Below are 18445 nucleotides of genomic sequence, written 5' to 3'. Positions count from 1 at the left end.
TTGCTTTTGGGCAGTAAATTGAGCTCATCTCCCCATGGAAAGCCAGCTGCTGTCACATAGATATTGCCAGCTGCAAGTGCCCATTCCAGAAACTTTGTTGTTGATGTACACAGCCCAGAGACAGCTTGACTTTGACGCTGGAGTTGAGCCCACGCTGCTGGCACTTAGAAAAATTGTGTTCAGATTAACAAACAGAGGACAGTCGACCTGGAAGTCACTGCTGGAGAATAAATAAGGAATGTCAAGGAGGGTGGCTTAAAGTCTGTCTTCTGACCTGGCGGTAGGGAGGGAAGGTACTTTATTCCTGCTAGGACTCTTGTGAACATGGCATTGTGTTCCAATTCTGACTTTTAAAGCTGTTGTTGCATCCGTGGTGCATGGAAGTGTTGGTAAAAATTGATGGCTACAATCTCTTTCTACTGCAAATGTGTGAAAACAGGTATGTGACACCTGGATTTTTAATTTATAACTGGCTGGGATCTAGCAGCCTGAGTACTTCCGTCTAATTTAAAAGCCATGATCATGCTGTCCGTGAAATATCATGACTGTTCCATTGATAATGAAATAGGTTTGGAATGCAATGTCAATGACATGCTTTCAAATGGACTTAGGGTGACCAGACGTCCCAATATTAGGGTCTTTGTCTTATATACACAACTTTACCCCTCTCCCATCCCCACCCGAGAAAAAGGTGTCCTGATTTTTCACACTTGCTGTCTAGTCACCCTACATGGACTCAAGTGTCAATGCAAGATGTGATCAATCCAACTTAAAGACCAGACCTGATTCTCATCTCACTTACACTGATGTGAGCCAATGTAACTTCACTGACCAATTAAATTGCGGCTTCTGAGACCTTCTGGTAGAAGCATGTGTATATGGGCAGGTGGCCATGGAGGCTTTGTGTGGACTTAGTAGAGAGCTACTCAGAGTGAAACAGGGTTAAAACCCTTTTATAATGAAAGGAACAATTGTGGCAGATCAGTGCAACACCTGAAAGTTTAATAGGTGCTAACAAAAGGCATTGGTCTCGTCCAGGGATCGGCAACCTTTCAGAAGTGGTGTGCCGAGTCTTCATTTATTCACTTTAAGGTTTCGCGTGCCAGTAATGCATTTTAACGTTTTTAGAAGGTCTCTCTCTATAAGTCTATATATTATATAACTAAACTATTGTCGTGTGTAAAGTAAACAAGGTTTTCAAAATGTTTAAGAACTTCGTTTAAAATTAAATTAAAATGCTGATCTTATGCCGCTCAGCACGCTGCCAGCCTGGGGTTCCATTCGCCTAGCCAGCAGCAGGCTGAGTGGAGCCTGCGGCCGGGATCCCGGCTGGCAAGGGGCCGGCAGTCAGAACCCCGGGCCGGCAGTCAGAACCCCAGACCGGCAGCAGACTGAGCGGGGCCGGTGGCCGGGACACCTGACTGGCAGTGGGCTGAGCTGCTCAGCCCACTGCCAGTTTGGGGTTCTGTCCACCGGCTCCTGCCAGCCAGGGTCCCGGCTGCCGGCCCCTCTCAGCCCGCTGCCAGTCTGGGATCTCATAGAGTGGGTACCTACCTTCTCCCTGGTTCTAGCCCATTCTCTTCCTCTCTCTCTGCACTGAGCTGAGGGTGGGAGTGCACTGAGCACAGGGCTGGGGGTGAAGGAGCAGGCTGGGGGTTGGGATATAGGGTCTGGCCAGGAGCTAGAATGAGGGAGGGGACTCAGGGTTGGGCAGGAGGTTTGGGTGTGGAGCGCTTACCTGGGAAGCTCCCATTTGGTGTGAGGGGTGCAGGTGGGAATGTGGGGGGTGTGTGTGTGCAGGAGCTCCCGTTCGGTGCTCAGGGTTGGGGTGTGAATATGGGGGGTGCAAGAGTCCGGGTATGCAGTGTGGGGGGGCTGAGGGTGTGTGAGGAGGGTGCAGAAGTCAGGGCAGAGGGCTGGGGGCAGGTATGGGGGGTGCTGGAGTCAGGGCTGGGGTCATGGGGGGTACTGAAGTCAGGGCTGGGGTCGTGGGGGGATGCAGGGGTCAGGGCAGGAGGCTGGGTGTGTGTGAGGGGGGTGCAGGGGTCAGGGCAGGAGGCTGGGGTGTGTTGGGGGGGGTGCAGAGGTTAGGGAAGAGGGCTGGGGGTGTGGGCTAGGGTCCTGGGGTTGCTCCCAGCCCCCTGCCCAGAGTGGCTCACGGCAGGGGGCTGGAGGGGATATGCCCTGATTCCACCCCACTTCCCCACGGCCCCGTCCCCACCTCTTCTCCGCCTCCTCCCCGGAGCAGCGAGCGCTGCGGCTCCGCTTCTCCCCCTCCCCCGCAAAGGCCGTCAGCTGATCGGTGGCAGGGAGAGGAGGAGGGGCAGGAACGCAGCACGCTGGGGGAAGAGGTGGGGGTGAGGGGAGCTTGTCTGCCCTGCAGCAGCAGCCAGCAGGACCAAGCTTCTTCACCCTGCCACTGCGGGGGGAGGCGGAGAAGAGCGGGCCGGGGCGGGCAGGATCTTTAATGGCACGCTGCTGCCTGCCAGGGTCCCAGCCTGGGTTCGGCAGCAGGCTGAGCGGGGCCGGCTGCCGGGACCCGGCAGGCAGCAGCGTGCCATTAAAAATCGACTCGCGTGCCGTCTTTGGCATGCGTGCCGTCGGTTGCCAACCCCTGGTCTAGTTGGTTATGTAGAATAATAAATACAATAGGCCTTTTCATTGGTGTTATTTCTCATTACACCAATGTGAGAGGAAAATCAGGCAAGACTCAGAGTTCAGATGTCTTCCAATTTTGTGTTCCAATTCAGGTCAGTTACAGAGAGAATCCCAGATTATGAAGTTTGGATCTGGATCTGAATTTTCCCAAGGATCAGGGTAGCAGGGGGGGTTCAGAGCAGGATTTGGGGTTTGGGCTCATCTCTAGTGTTTGCTACCATTAAAGCAAAGGAGACTTAAATATGAATAGCTGAAAAGAAAGAAAATGTTTATTTTATACAGGCCATTAACTTTTATTTTTGAATTTATTAAAATACTTCTCAATGGAGCTATGCCAGTTTATACCAACTGGGAATCTGGCCCATCCTCAAAGCTCCTAAAGCTTTGGTCTGATTCTCCTCTCACTGATTTTAGTCTGGTGCATGTCCATTGACTTCAACCACCTTGTGTATCTAAGAGATCACAACCAGGCCCTTTAACTAAGCCATTAATGTTCGCATGGGGAAACTGAGGTTAAATGATTAGTGTAAAGCCACAAAGGGAATCTGTATCAGAGCCAGGAGTAGCACTTGGGAATTCCTGCCAGGGGATTGAGGGTGGGGAATGGTGAGTCCACTCATGCTTCATTTTCCATATGTGCTCCAGTGGTGTATAGGGACAAGGAAGGAACTGCAAGTGGCCAGGGGAGAATTCCTGTGGCATAGGAGTTGTGTAGGCTGACAAATACCCTGTGGAATCTCCCACCCCTTCCCATGGCCCCTGGAGTAGGAGACGTGTCAGGCAAGATGAGGCAGGTTGGGAGATTAGCATACCTGAGTGCTATGGGGGATTCTGGGCAGCTGCACAGCCCATAGATAGCCCTGGGGAGACTGCGCTAATTTATAAGCAGAGCTATATCGGCCCCTGCCGTAGCCTGGAATCTAGAGGGGGTAGCCACTTTTGCTTCTTCCGTCTCTGGCATGTTGTGCCTTCTGTGCTGTAGCACAGAACTGAATTCCCGATTCCCAGTCCTGCAGTCAGACCCACGTCTCTCAAAAATGTGACTGTGACAGCAGTATTGGTATGTCTTGGCCTTCTGTTTGCTGCAGCACAGCTCTACTTGTGGGGGGACTAGAAAGGAGATCATGACACCCAGCCAGAGGGGAAGATCTAAGTTGCCTTTCTAACCAAGTTGCTGTGTGTTTCATTTCATCTCTGGTGGAGATTCTGATTGACTTGTCGCTTAGCAGACGCATCATGCACCTAAAGGTTAATTTTCACAGCAGTTGTTTCTGTGATAGCTGCTGGTAAGTAAAGCCATTTCCTTCCTCCAAAGGCTTTTACTCCTACTTAGAGCTTAATGCAATTAAATTGCGACTTCTGAGACCTTATGGTAGAAGCGTGTGCATATGGGCAGGTGGCCATGGAGGCTTTGTGTGGACTTAGTAGAGAGCTACTCAGAGTGAAACGGGGTTAAAACCCTTTTATAATGAAGGGAACAATTGTGGCAGATCAGTGAAACACTTGAAAGTTTATTAGGTGCTAACAAAAGGCATTGGTCTAGTCGGTTACATAGAATAATAAATACAATAGGCCGTTAAAAGAGTATATCCACAGAAGAAAAATGATAGTAACCTGATCTTAGCATATACAGAATATTGCATTCTGTTACCAGAAGACTGAGGTCACATTTTAAATGTAGCGGTTGTAGGCGTAATTCTCCAACTGGTGTAACTGCATTGGGCCTGATTCTGATCTCTCACTGGATTTACACTCATTTAATTCCATTGACTTCAGTGAGGTTACTCCTGATTTTCACTGGTGTAACTGAGCTTACAGTCAAGACCACTGAATGCAATGGAGATACTCCTGATTTGCACCAGTGTAGCTAAGATCAGAATCTGTGTTCATTTACTGTAATCTGGAGGTAGCAGATGGATGGAGGGATGCATATACTGCCATGGTTTATCCAGTTGCACCATGTGTTGCACTTGGATTTCTGGGCTGCTTAAATGATCTACTCTGCGGGCTTGTTCTTTTATTCTGTTTTGCAAGAAATGGATATTGGTTGGTGGGGAGAGTCCATTAATGCGCAGAAGATGTAGACCTGCCAGGCTTGCTATGTTTGTCTCTACTTCTTTTAATGTGTTTTCTCTTTATCAAATTCTTCAGTTTGATGCTCAGAAGTTAAATTTTTTTTCTTGCTCAAAAATGTTGCCTTCTTGAATGTGCTGGATTCCTGTTTAATCCTCCACTTCAGTGGAGCGACTCTGGGTTTAATGGCTCCAGGCCTTTACCATGGTTAGGACAAGTGAGCTTTTGTCGCGTGTAGAGCCCCTCTCTTCTCACTCTTACCAAAGGGTAATGAGTTCATGTTCTGGTCTCACTGGGTAGAGGGGTGATGTAACTTAGGGTAAATTGGCATAATTCTGATAAAGGCAATAGAACTATGCTGACACCAGCAGAGGATCTGGCCGATTGCTGGACAAAGACATCAATATGTTTTAACCTCTGGAGTATGGACTTTAGACCTCTGGGTCTAGATGATCCTGGAATCCTTTTCTAGTGAATTTCAGGGATTCCAAGGCATGCTCATGCTGGAAGGAGAATAGGAAAAAATGGTCTCACAAAGTGAGACTTGTCCAATGCCAACTGGGTGAAACCACCTGGAGAAAAGATTTTGGAGGACGTATGAGGATCACTGGATATTCTTCTTCACACAGCTTTAGGAACTAGGGGCTGAATTTGAGTTCATGCTACTGTATTGATTTCAGTGGTGTTACACTGGCAAAAGTATATAGTATCAGTTCAAGTGAGATCAGAATCAGGACCCTGATCTTTTCTTTTCTTGTGTTGGTAAAAAGTTTTTTGTTCTCCAGTTTCTAAGCAGCTGTCAGGCACTCCTGGTATGCAGGAAGGGGGGAGGAAAACAGACTATAGGCAGGAAGAATTTTCAGACTAATGTCCTATGCCATTTCAACTATATAATGCCTATTGTTGTGTTTGTGTTAAAGAATTCTTTTTTTGGGGGGGGGGGGTGCGGGGAGAGGATGGCAAAGATCCCAGGATCAGGAATTGTATATGCAACATTTTCCTTGTTGGGTCATCCCTTGTTTTCTATACTGAGAGAGATTTTGGCCAGATCTTGAGCTGCAGTCGGGGCAGTGTGGGTGAGAGTGCATGGGGATAGTCTTAAACCATCTTTGTCGCTCTGGATCCTGGGCTGATCTGCGCTAGACCTATTCCTCTAATTCTCCCCCACAGTGCAACTTAGAGCATTTCTCTAAGGCCTGAAGCCTCCTCTAACTTCTTCTAGCTGTTCTAGGCCTGTTCCAGCAGCTGGGGTGTAGTCGGGCATAAGGATACCCCAACAATATACGTTTCCCATAGCCATGTCCCCTGCCTCCACTACAGAGAAGAGTTAGCAGCTTTACCTCGCCAAAGAAACCCACTGGCAGAGCAGCACAAGGCAGCTGAGGATCCAGATTCTGGCCTCTGCTCCAGCCCCTTTATGCTACTGGAGTAGCTGAGGATTCTGGAGTAACCAGCTGGCTATGGTAGGGAGGAGCACAAAGGTGTGCCATGAGTGTGGACAGAGCATGTTTTGCTTCAGCGAGCTCTGGCCCTTTGACTTGAGGGGAGGCCATTTTTCTCTGAGGGCAAAGGGCCTGCTTTTCTGTTTCACATTGGCTTCATGCTGGTCTGATTCCATTGACCTTAAAGAGTGACTCTTGACTCTCACTGATGTGACTGAGAGCAGAACTAGGCCTAAAGGATCTCATTTTAGTGCTTCCCTTCTAGTCCCTCCCTCTCACCCTTCAGCAGAGATAATTTGATTTGGTATGCTGCTGATGATCATATCTGTGCCCCTTACATCTGTCCAATCTCCTTGCTGGCAAAGGATGGCTGGATTTGGCTCCCACTAGAACCAACCAGCACCAGTCCTGAGTCTGTAGGGAGCCACTCCAGAAATGATCACACGGAGGTGGCACCAGCAGGGGTTGAGGAAATGATCTAGACAACTACATGTAGCTTCCCTGTGGAGTACTGTATTATGCTGGTATAAGGCAGCTCTCTTCTGGAGACTTCTCAAGGTGTATTTGGAATGGTTGATCACCATAACATGGTCAGGTTAAAAGGTGGCTACTCCTGGTCACCTCTTTGTGCCAGTGTCTGGAGTGAATCCTTTCTTTAATCCAGCTGCTCTTGTTTCATGCATTTAATGGGATATCTGAGGACAAAAACACTCACATGGCACTGGTTGACAGAACAAAGGTGAGTTTATAAACTGGAGGAATAAAACCCTCTTCAAATGAGACGTATGGAGTGGGATCTTTCCTAGCATCTGAAGGCTGTGGAAAACTCTGAGCAGCAGCCAGCTCCAAAATGGAACCAGAGGAAGGTTCTTTGGAGCGCAGAACTGAGGAACTCTGCATTGGTATTAGTTGAAGGAACAAATGCTGGGGGCATTCACTAGTTCTTCGGCATACTGATTGGGCTTTGCCTTTTTTACAGGCGTGGTCAGGGCACTGGGAGTCAGGCCTCTTCCTGGCTCTGTTACTGACTTGGTGCGTGACCTGGGGCAAATGACATAAGCTTTCTGTGCCTCATCCACCAGTAAGGAAAATGGGTATTATAACACCTACCTTGCAGGGGCATTGTGGGAGTGAATGTTTTTGTTCTGAGCCCCTAGGGTGGAAGGTGTAAGAAGACTTATAACAATATTTGCTTTACAACCTTTGTTCAGAGCTGCCTTGACACAGTGCATATCAGATACTTAACCAATGGGCAGCCTTCCGTGGAACGATTCCCAATCAGCTTTAAAACCCACTTCTCAGGAAACTATTTTCATCATGTGGTGCTTGGGATTTACTGTAATGGCCGGTATGGCTCACTGGGCATGAGCAGAAGATCAGATCTGATGGACAAACCTTTGACCTATCGAACCCTGACCGATCTTGTCTTTGAATTTGAAGATTCCTATAAAAAGTATTTACATTCAGTCAAAAAAGTAAAAATTGGATTATATGTCCCGCACGAGCCACACAGCTTTCAGCCCATTGAGTGGAAGCAGCTGGTCCTCAATGTAGCAAAGATGATGCGGACGGACATAAGGAAGGAGCTGGAGAAATATGCCAGGGATATGAGAATGAAGGTAGGTGCATGATTTCTATAATGCCTTGGGAGTCTGGGTCTGATCTCATTCACACTGGAGTAAATTGGGAGTAATTCTGTTGATGTTAATGGAGTTACACCGGAGTAAAACCAGTGTGAGATTAGAATCAGATCTGGTATCCATCTACTCTGTCCCTCTGTGTGTTTCTCCTGAACTGTGTGTTGCATGTTCTGTAACTTTTTATTTGTAGGATCTCTCCCTCCTCACCTGACATTTGTGGCCCAGAAGTTCTCCTAGTTATAAAGGGTGAATATCCAGTCTGCTGTTAGCAAATAGCTTGCTGAGTCTTGAGCTTGGAAGAAAGTCACTGAGCAGAGCTAGTGACTCTCTGGTGTCTGGGGAGTCATGTGCATGCTCCAGTTGTTGGCTTGGATTATCTGCTGCACCAGCTTCCTGCTTTGGACAGCAAAGAGGTGGTCCCAGGCTGTCAGGGAACCAGTTATGGTTCCCTGATTCACTGCCCAGCCCTATTGTATGTTACAGCAGCCCCGAGGCAGCTGTAACATGCACCTGCTGAGAGTGGCCTCCAAGGGACCATCTGCCAGCTGGGTATAACCAAGGGCAGCATACTCTGGCTGTGCCTCTTCTTCTGCAGTAGGAGTTGTGGGGAGGGAAGTGTAGGAACCAGCTATGCCAGCTCTTCCCCCACTGAGGACTCCTCAGAGGAGGAATTAGGATTATATCCCAACCTCTTTGTGCTGCCAAAGTCATAACTGCCTTCCAGCCTGTTCTCACCTGTCGAGGGAGTGAGCCCTGTTGTGTGTTGGGGGCGGGGTGGGGAATTTCACTGTGGAAGGGACATGGTGAGGGCTTTGTGGCAAGCAGTTCTGTTATTTCCTCTGCGTCGCTGGGTTAAAGTATCACCTCATGTGCCTAACTAGGCCAACAGGGTTTTAGTTTGCAATGGCCTCCTGTGGCACAGAAAAGTCTGCCAAGAGGTGCGCTGTTTTCTGTATCCAATTAGAAACCTGAAATTAAGTCTGCAGAGGAGTTGTATGTAAAATACTATAGCTGTCTCCAGGGTCTCATGAGCATGTGCTGTCTCATGTGAACAAATTCTCCTCTGCAGAGGACTGGAACTGGCTTACCCCTTCATTACATCTGGTTTGGATGTTCTGCTAGAGTCCCGCCTTCCACTGATGGCAGCAGGATTGGTTCTCTGGTTTAGAATCAGCAACAGATTAATTTTTCTTCGTTATTGTTTAATCCTTAGACTGCTGGCACTTCCCCGTTGGAGAGTCAGATTGAAAAGCTTAGAGGACACTTGCAGACAAAGGTCTGCGGTTGCCAAAGAGTTGAGAATATGACTCCCTTTCTGGTTGGAGTTCCTGAATATGCTTCAGTGGCAGCTGGGGGTGAAGAACAGGTATCGGTTGCGGTGAAACGGGATTTGATGTCTTTCCAGCCACCTGTCGGCAGTTAGGGTAAAGCAGGTGCACTCACGAAGTGCAGGGCTGCTTCCCTTTTCCGAGAGGTATGTGGCATCATTTGTAAGTTACTTCACACACCACTCCTGACTTTTTGTCTCCCTCCTCCTCCTCCTCCTCCTCCTCCTCCAAAGAATGAATCATTCGGCTGGGTAGAGAGAGTGCTTCTTACAATCATTTGGCTGGGTAGAGAGAGTGTTACAGAGTCTGTCTCTACCGTTTCAGTTTGCTCACAGGCACCGGTTAGCACAATGGAAAATGGGTGGTAAATCTGCCTAAACAGAGGCTTCCTAGCGCTGCCGCTACAGCCCCCCCTCTCCTGCCACTGTCAAGGTACACGTGTGGAGGAGGGGATGTGGGTCTGAAGTGACTATCCTCATCCTGGCTTCTGTCCACGAGCACTTTCCTCACCCAGATCATTCACCTCAAGTCAAGGCCAGTGAGCTGTGCAGAGCACAGTTATGAATCCAAGAAGGCAGTGGAAGGGGAGGCCCTGCTTCCTGAGAGCAAGTCTGATAGCGTCTGGCTGGTCTGCAGGGCAGTCAGACAGTGGAACCGATTCATGCTGGGGGAGTTTGGCCTATTGTTAGTGTCTGAGATTGTCTGTCTTATTTTGAGATCTTACAGCTTAACTTGTGTTATTGGTCAAAAACTGTGGGAGTCGGCAGTGCAGGCTCAGGTAAGCATCTGTGCTGTCCCACAGCAACACTGCAAAGTTCTACATTGGAGCCCAGCCCCATTCTAGCTGATGGGACTGTCAGGGCAGCTTATTTGCATTAGGCCTTTTAAACCTCAGAGGATATTGTAAGATACTGAATGTTGGTTTTTAACAGCTAATCAAGGGCCAGAACCTGCTTGCTTTACTTCCACGAGGAGTCCCACTGAAACCAGTGCTGACTGCACAGTGGAGTCACTGGGGCTCTGTCAAGGTTCCTCCCCCACTCTGAACTCTAGGGTACAGATGTGGGGACCTGCATGAAAAACCTCCTAAGCTTATCTTTACCAGCTTAGGTCAAAACTTCCCCAAGGTACAAAATATTCCACCCATTGTCCTTGGATTGGCCGCTACCACCACCAAACTAATACTGGTTACTGGGGAAGAGCTGTTTGGACGCGTCTTTCCCCCCAAAATACTTCCCAAAACCTTGCACCCCACTTCCTGGACAAGGTTTGGTAAAAAGCCTCACCAATTTGCCTAGGTGACTACAGACCCAGACCCTTGGATCTTAAGAACAATGAACAATCCTCCCAACACTTGCACCCGCCCTTTCCTGGGAAATGTTGGATAAAAAGCCTCACCAATTTGCATAGGTGACCACAGACCGAAACCCTTGGATCTGAGAACAATGAAAAAGCATTCAGTTTTCTTACAAGAAGACTTTTAATAAAAATAGAAGTAAATAGAAATAAAGAAATCCCCCCTGTAAAATCAGGATGGTAGATATCTTACAGGGTAATTAGATTCAAAAACATAGAGAACCCCTCTAGGCAAAACCTTAAGTTACAAAAAAGATACTCAGACAGAAATAGTTATTCTATTCAGCACAATTCTTTTCTCAGTCATTTAAATAAATCATAATCTAACACATACCTAGCTAGATTACTTACTAAAAGTTCTAAGACTCCATTCCTGGTCTATCCCCTGCAGAAACCAGCATATAGACAGACACACAGACCCTTTGTTTCTCTCCCTCCTCCCAGCTTTTGAAAGTATCTTGTCTCCTCATTGGTCATTTTGGTCAGGTGCCAGCGAGGTTACCTTTAGCTTCTTAACCCTTTACAGGTGAGAGGAGCTTTCCCCTGGCCAGGAGGGATTTCAAAGGGGTTTACCCTTCCCTTTATATTTATGACAGGCTCCTTGCAAGAGTAAGGACCAGCAGGATTCATCCCCTAAATGTAAAGTCTTCAGACGTGCCTGCATGACAGAAGGGGAGAAAGCGAGAATTGGAGCAAGACCCGTGTGAGAAAGCACATTCCTTGTTCAGTGTGGAATGTGTCTCACTCCATGCATGTCTTTGTCTTAATAATAAGCTCTTATATAGCAGTTCTCATTCATAGCTCTGTTTTACAAAGGAGGCAAGCACCATCATCCCCATTTTGTAGAGCTCACTGTTGTTCATCCACACTTTCCTATGAAGCTCCTTTATTTAACAAAGGGGTGGGGGTGGAGGGGAATGTAATTAGGCCAAGGCAATGTTTGTGGAATTTTTAACTTGAGTGATTGTAGTACTTAGGCAAGCAAGGGGCTAACAGTGCAGGTCTTGGCGATATATAGTATTTGCAGGTGTCACAAAAGCTCGCATGTACAGCTTTGCCAGTGGACCCCGCATCCCAACCTGCAGCACCCTGCTCTTCCACCCTCTGGTGGCTTATGCTGTGCACAAATAAAACTCCAAATACACTAGGGAAATGATCTCTTGTTGACAGTGGGTTTTCTCAGACAGCTGAGAACAGTGTAGTTGGGGCCCCACTGTTTTCCTTTCGGACAGAATGTGGAGTCTAGTGAGCACTAGCAGGTTTCCCTGTGATGGTGGAGAAAAGATTTGTCCCCATCAACTCCAATTAACAGGTTTGTTGACAATAGGTCGTTTGCCTAGTGTCCATCAGACCCAAATGCAGGAAGAAACACCAGATGGATTTCCATGCAGGACCAAAGAGCTAGGGAGCCATATTCTTCTCTGTTCCACAGATGTAAATCTGGGGGAACTCACTGACTATTCTGGATCTACACTGATGTAACTGAGAACAGAATTCAGAGTGGTAGCTGTGTTAATCTGTATCAGCAAAAAGAAGGAGTACTTGTGGCACCTTGGAGACTAGCAAATTTATTTGGGCATAAGCTTTCGTGGGCTAAAACCCACTTCATTAGATGCATGGAGTGGAAAATACAGTAGGAAGATATATATACAGAGAACGTGAAAAGATGGGGGTTGCCACTGTAATTGATTTGTCTTGTTAGAGTTGGTAAGACAACCCCCCATCTTTTCTTGTTCTCTGTATATATATATCTTCCTACTGTATTTTCCACTCCATGCCTCTAATGAAGTGGGTTTTAGCCCTCGAAAGCTTATGTCCAAATATATTTGTTAGTCTCTAAGGTGCCACAAGTACTCCGCGTTCTTTTTGAGAACAGAATGTTTCCCAGGGTCTCCAGATGTGGAAAACAAGTGTACGGTGACCCTGCACTGCTATAACACACATTAAATCTTTCTCGTGTTCATGTTCAAATATGGGGTGAGATGAACTTCTGCATTTTGAGTCAGTCCCACTGTGATCACTCACTCTGCCATGGGGATGAATGGAGCATAATTTGCATTGTTCCGTCAAAAAGGAATTATGGGCCAGACACTCAGCTGGTGTAACCTGCCACAGTAGAACCACTAGGATTTATGCCAGCGGAGGAACTGGTCCACTATTTTTTGTCTAATCTTTAAAAGATGGCTATTCCTCATGATTTTTTTAGATAGAGAATAATGGATCTTATACTCCTCCCTATCACACTGGGGTAAATCAGAAGTTACTCCACTGAAGTTGGTAGAAGTGGTATAAAACTGAGCTAAGTGAGACACAAATCAGGCCCAGTGATAGCCTTTGGGACTCAAGTTTCGTATTTGTCCATAGAACAGTTCCATGCTGCTGCCACAATGTGCTTTACTGTGAGTTGAGGGCAACCGCCCCTAAGGGGACAGGGTAGTTCATTTGCCGTCCCATGGTCTCTCTGCTGAGACTGCTGACTAGAAGGCCAGTTGTGGTGATGGTTTTTGTGACGTCAGCGTATCTGGAAACTGGATTGAGGCCACCAACTAATTTCAGAATGGGGCACTGATAACAGCTTTCAGTCCCTTCCAGCCTGGGCAGGATTCACATAAACCTCAAGAGACTACAGGCTCTGTGTCTCATTTCTGATCTCCAGTATTATCACGGGGTCTTTCTTTTTTTTAAATGTTGAACAGGCGTCTTTATTCAGTGCCTCTCTTCCCCTCCTCCTTCCAGATTCTGAAACCCTCAAGTGCCCACTCTCCAATCAAAGAGAGATCACGAGGCAAGTCACTGTCCCCTCGGCGAAGGCAAGTCAGCCCTCAGAGACGGGTGTGCAGAAGAGACAAATCGTGAGTATTTCTGCTTTGCTACCGCTCATGTGTTTTCTTTGAGCTGATGCCCCATTTGTTGGTGGATCAGAAACTCAGCGTAAGGACACAGTAAAGCTAAACTATGGATTTGGAGGGATATTGGGATTCATCCGCCATAGCAGTTTGCCTATTTGTGTATGCTTCAGATATTCTGGTTAACTCTATGGCTCCAGCTGTCAGTGCTAATAGCACGGTGGTATTGTGCATGCTCTTCACGCGGTCTCTTAATAACAGAGCTGCTGGAGGGACAGAAAGCACTTTCCCTTCCCACATACTCCTGGAGGGATATTTGTATCATGGGCTTTATACTGCTAGAAGCTAGTGGAGATTCTCATAGAGTTCGAGTGGTAAGGGTCTGTGCTTCTGGAGTCAGTGGATGTGAGTTCTAGCCATGTTGCGGTTGGAGTGAAGTTCTGAAAGGCCATGCTGTGCAGCAGAATGACACCTATGAAGTACCTGTGTGGCCACAAATTAGTCACTATTTATGATGAGCACTTTTCAAGTAAGTTTCCAGTGGGACTGTTGGTCTAATTCTTTGTTAGTAGCTAAGAAAGAAGTTAGACTGACTTTCTAAATCTATATTAATGCAGGTAGCAGCTGATGATTTAACAGCAGGTTTACGTTTTACATGTAAATTCGTATTCTATCTGCATCATTATATTTTGGGCTGATCAGCAGGGGCTCCAGTCCTCATTTGGTGTCTGGATAATTATAGTAGTTTAAAGGCCCTGCCACTCAAGGCACTTTCCCTTCCCATATAGTCCTTGAGGGATATTTTCATCTTTGGGTTTCTAACACTGCTACCACAGTTGTTCGAATGGCACAGATGTTCATTCTGGAGAGGAGTGTCAATGTCGCTGGCTTTACAAAGACGCCTCAGGCTTTCTGAGAGCTAACTGCTGAGCAAGCGTCAGCTGTACAGCAACCCTGCTCTATTCTTATTGCTTAATTTATTCAATATGAAAGGACAAGCGAAATAAAAGTAGTCTAGCTTTGACCCACTGGAGTCAGGTGGTGACTCCATGGTCTGCAGTGTCTGCATTTCCATGTGAAACACACACACCTGCCCAGGACCCTTCTCTTGCATGGTGTTCTTTGTGCTCCATCTCTAATGGCATTACATATAGTTATAGTAAAATAAAGCCTTGGACTATATAATGATGACTTGTAACTAGACAGCAGATCTGATTAGAGCAGGAAACTGAGAATTGAGACTCCTTGCGTGAGATTCTCATTCCTGCTCCGGCCCCTCTACACTAGTGGCATAAAGAAGGGGCTCTGAAGTTCTGCATCCAGCTACGGGGAGGATTCCCCCAGCGCCAGAACTGAAAAAGACAGCTGTAAGACTGCCTTCTGAGACCCTCCCCCTAGGGGGCATGCAGCAGGAGGCAGTGTATTGGGGACTGGGCTGCAGCACGTAGTGCTATAGAGACTCCAGGCAGTGCTGTGGTCCCCCAGGGTAGACCGGACTTAGGGCATGGCTACACTGGAAACTTCAAAACGCTCTTATGGGAGCGTTCCCGCGGCAGCGCTTTGGAGTGTGAGTGTGGTTGTCCGCGAGCGCTGGGAGGGAGCTCTCCCAGCGCTCCTGGTAATCCACCTCCACGACGGGATTAGCGCCCATGCTCCCAGCGCTCGGAACTTGTTTACGCTGGTGCTTTAAAGCGCTCGGACTTGCTGCGCTCAGGGGGGTGATTTTTCACACCCCTGAGCCAGCAAGTTAGAGCGCTATAAAACGGAAGTGTAGCCAAGCCCTGAGAGTATGTCTTCACTAGCAACGTTAAGCTTTAACATAGCTGTGTAGTCGCGGCACTATAGAAGTCTCCCAGCGCTATAAAAAAAGCACCTCCACGAGGGGAGTAGCTCCCACCTCCACGGGGGGAGTAGCTCCCAGCACTGAGGTACTGTCTACACTGGCACTTTACAGTGCTGAAAGTTGCAGTGCTCAGCGGGGTGTTTTTTCACACCCCTTAGAAAGAAAGTTGCAGCACTGCACAGTGCCAGTGTAGACAAGGCCTTGGCCTTAGACAGGTTCCATGGGAGAAAGGGGAGGAGAAAAGTCACCAAAGTTGCCAGCTGTGATGAGGTTTGGAGTGTCTTTATTTACGTAGTAACTTTGGATGTTTAGCCTATTGACCTGAAGTCCGCCAGTAGCCTGCAGCTGCCATACCACGAAGGAGGAATGTCAGGACTGCCATTCAGCCTGGAATGTGGATTCATTGGACATACTATATGAGGAAAAGCTCAAGAGCTGTCTGTGTGCATGTGGTGGCCTTCCAAAATCTCTGTGCAGTCCAACTGGGCCTTTCCACAAGGACCAAGCTGCGAGGGTTGCTCATGAAGAGAGGCACCTTTCCACCATCAGAGAGAATTTCAAAAGTGTTAAACGTGGATGCCTAAATCTGTATTCAAGCACCTAACTAAGAGTCCTGCTTGTCAGAGGTGCACAGTACTTGCTGCTGCTCATTGACTTTTAGGGGAGTTGCAGCCGCTCCTTTGGAAAGCAGGCCTTAGTAAAGGCGTCTGGATATGGATGGACATGCCTGGTTTAGGTAAAGGTTGAAGAAGCTGGTGTTAAGTGATGCTCCTTCCCATCATTATACAGTCTGTTTACGCTAGAATGTGGTTCACTGTAGTCACCAGGAGCCAGATTCTCAAAGCTGTTTAGGTGCCTAAAGATGCAGATAGGCACCTAGTGGAATTTTCAAAAGCACCTCCACTGCTATCCTACTGGTGCCTATCTCTGTCTTTAGGCACCTCAATACTTCAGTGTCTGGCCCATGGAGACCGACTTTTCTCTCATTTACACGGGGGTAAATGAGGAGTAACTAAGCCAGTGGAGTCACATTGATGTAGAACTGATGTGAGTGAGCAGAATCCAGGCCTTGTTTTAAAACCACACTAACCCCTAGGACACTGACTGACTGGCAGTTATGGCAGCTTGGGCACTGGCCACATTCCTCTTTTCAGCCAAGCCATAGTGGAACTGCCCTGCAGGTGGTTCTGATGCTGTAGGTAGCCTCTTGGTGGGAGACCATCCCTTCCAATTCCAGGAGCCCCGTGCTTTCTGAGCCTGCTCCCCTCTGTGGCCAAACAACTCTTGGTTCCTGCCTATTGTAACTGGAGCTATCAGACTTGGAACAGGAGGGAAGCGAAGGGGCAAAGAGGTGAGTTTAGTGCCACTTAGTACTTACTTAGTAAGTAAGTGAGTTTAGTGCCACTTGGGAGGACTGATGGAGAATATGCTGGTCCTGTAGAGTTAAGAGGTTTCCAGAGGATAGTTAATGCAGGGAAGGAAATACATAAAGGAAGCTTGTGCACTCCCCCTTCTTTTGGCTGGGAAGAACCTAGCTGTTTTGAGATGCCCTCAAATTTATTCCGCTGGCAAAAAGATGTTTAGGCACCTGTGCTCCTAACCAAACAATGAACAGCTTGAACGTGGATATGGGCATTGTGCATCTTATGAATCTCTTATTTGCATGCTCTAATTATAGCCAATTACAGAGTAGAGAGGCCTTTCATGCCACACAATACCCATGCTAGGCTGAGCTACATTATTAGCTGGCAGAGACTGAATAAGATCCTGGCATTCACTGGAGAGGGTTCACCTGCTGATGGCAAGCTGTTATTACAGACTGCTCTTTGTCGACAATAAAATTATATAGGCCCCTCCTGGGAAGACTCAGCACACTGAAGCTGAAATGTTTTCACTACAGCATTTTCCTGAGCTCAAGAGCTGATGTGTGAATCCTTCCGTTTCTAGGTGGATTATATACATCCCAGGGGCAGTGTAGCCTCACGATTGAATAGATGTGGGCTTTGGGGAAGGGGCGTCAGAGGAGCCAGACCTGTGGGGTTGCTGCCCTCTCTGCAGGGATGGGAATGCTCTGCCCTGCATGCGGCTGGGTAGCTGCTCCTGGTCCCGTCTCTCCGAGCTCTGGCTCCACCGCCGGTGGGAGAAGTACCCCAGACCCTGCTCCTATCTCTGGCTCTTGGCCTGCTGGATTCCTCAGGCCCAATGAAATGAATCTAGTGACAGTACCAGTGGGATCTGGGCCCTGCTGGGGTAGGTGTGAAACCTGAGTAGTGCTGTGACCCCATGTGCCAGCTCGCAACATCATTTGGTCAAAGTTGGCCCAGCAGCCATTCTTTCGTGACAGAAGCGTGTCTGGGCCAAACCTAAGTGACCCTTTGCAGTGCACGTTCATTAATCTTGACTTTTGTGGGTTAAATTGCACCCATGGGTCCCTCTAGAGCTGCCCCTTATCTACCCCAACCTTTCACCTGCATGCTAGTGCTAAATAAGCCCATATTGTGTGTGCAATGTTGCGATTGCACCAAGGGAGGGAGTGTTCTGAAATGTTGGCTCCTATTACATTGTTAGGTTCAGGCCTTTCACAATAATGGGGTACCTCCAGCCCAGTGTAAACACATCCAAATAGAATAGCTTCAGTTCCTTCTCTTGTTCATTACAGTTTAATGAGTTTTGTATTTTCCTAAAAGACCAGAATGCTAATCCAGGCTTTCAGAAGATAAATTTGAGTTAATTCTGTGCATTCACTCTTGTTACAAGTGAAATACAATAGGGATAGATTAATCCATGAACTTCTAATTAGACAACTCAGCTGGATGGAGCCATGCGGAAGAATCTCCCCCGTTACTTAGTTTTGCACTGAAAACCTCTCAAATGAGAGAGTTATTTCAGATTAATTTTTAGTTTTATTTAAATTAGAGCTTAATCCTGCAGACACTTACTACTGGATTTACAGCTACAGTGGATGCTGAGCACCATGCCAGGCACTGTTTGCAGGATCAGGCCTTTGTCGTCAGATTCGCATCTCATTTTCACTGGCGTAAATCTAGAGTGGCTCCCCTGAAATCAATGGAGTTAAACCAGTGTAATACTGATCTAAGGAGAGAATCAGGCCCATATTCAGCCACACGGCGGTACATATTATTTAATTCTACATTTAAATAAAAAGCTATATGTTATTTTTATCCTTTTGGAAAATTTTACAAGAATAAAGCCAAAACAAAAAAAAAAACCCCTCTAAATTGCAGAGTGTTGCCTTAGC

At 47.4% G+C, this 18445-nt stretch overlaps 1 protein-coding gene across 2 annotated transcripts in view; it reads left to right on the top strand.

Annotated features, from left to right (window-relative positions):
* VASH2 (vasohibin 2) overlaps positions 1-18445 on the top strand; it is a 64905-nt gene that overhangs the window by 44246 nt on the left and 2214 nt on the right. For both annotated transcript variants that reach the window (XM_077811954.1, XM_077811953.1), the window contains 2 exons: positions 7411-7792; positions 13234-13349. In XM_077811954.1, the coding sequence (XP_077668080.1) occupies positions 7411-7792; positions 13234-13349 (498 nt within the window). The remainder of the gene's footprint in view (positions 1-7410; positions 7793-13233; positions 13350-18445) is intronic.

The sequence above is a fragment of the Eretmochelys imbricata genome, chromosome 3, assembly GCF_965152235.1.
Source record: "Eretmochelys imbricata isolate rEreImb1 chromosome 3, rEreImb1.hap1, whole genome shotgun sequence".
In the NCBI taxonomy this organism is placed as follows: Eukaryota; Metazoa; Chordata; order Testudines; family Cheloniidae; genus Eretmochelys; species Eretmochelys imbricata.
The sequence above is the reverse complement of the archived record's forward strand: the minus strand, read 5'-3'. Positions and strand labels throughout refer to the sequence as shown.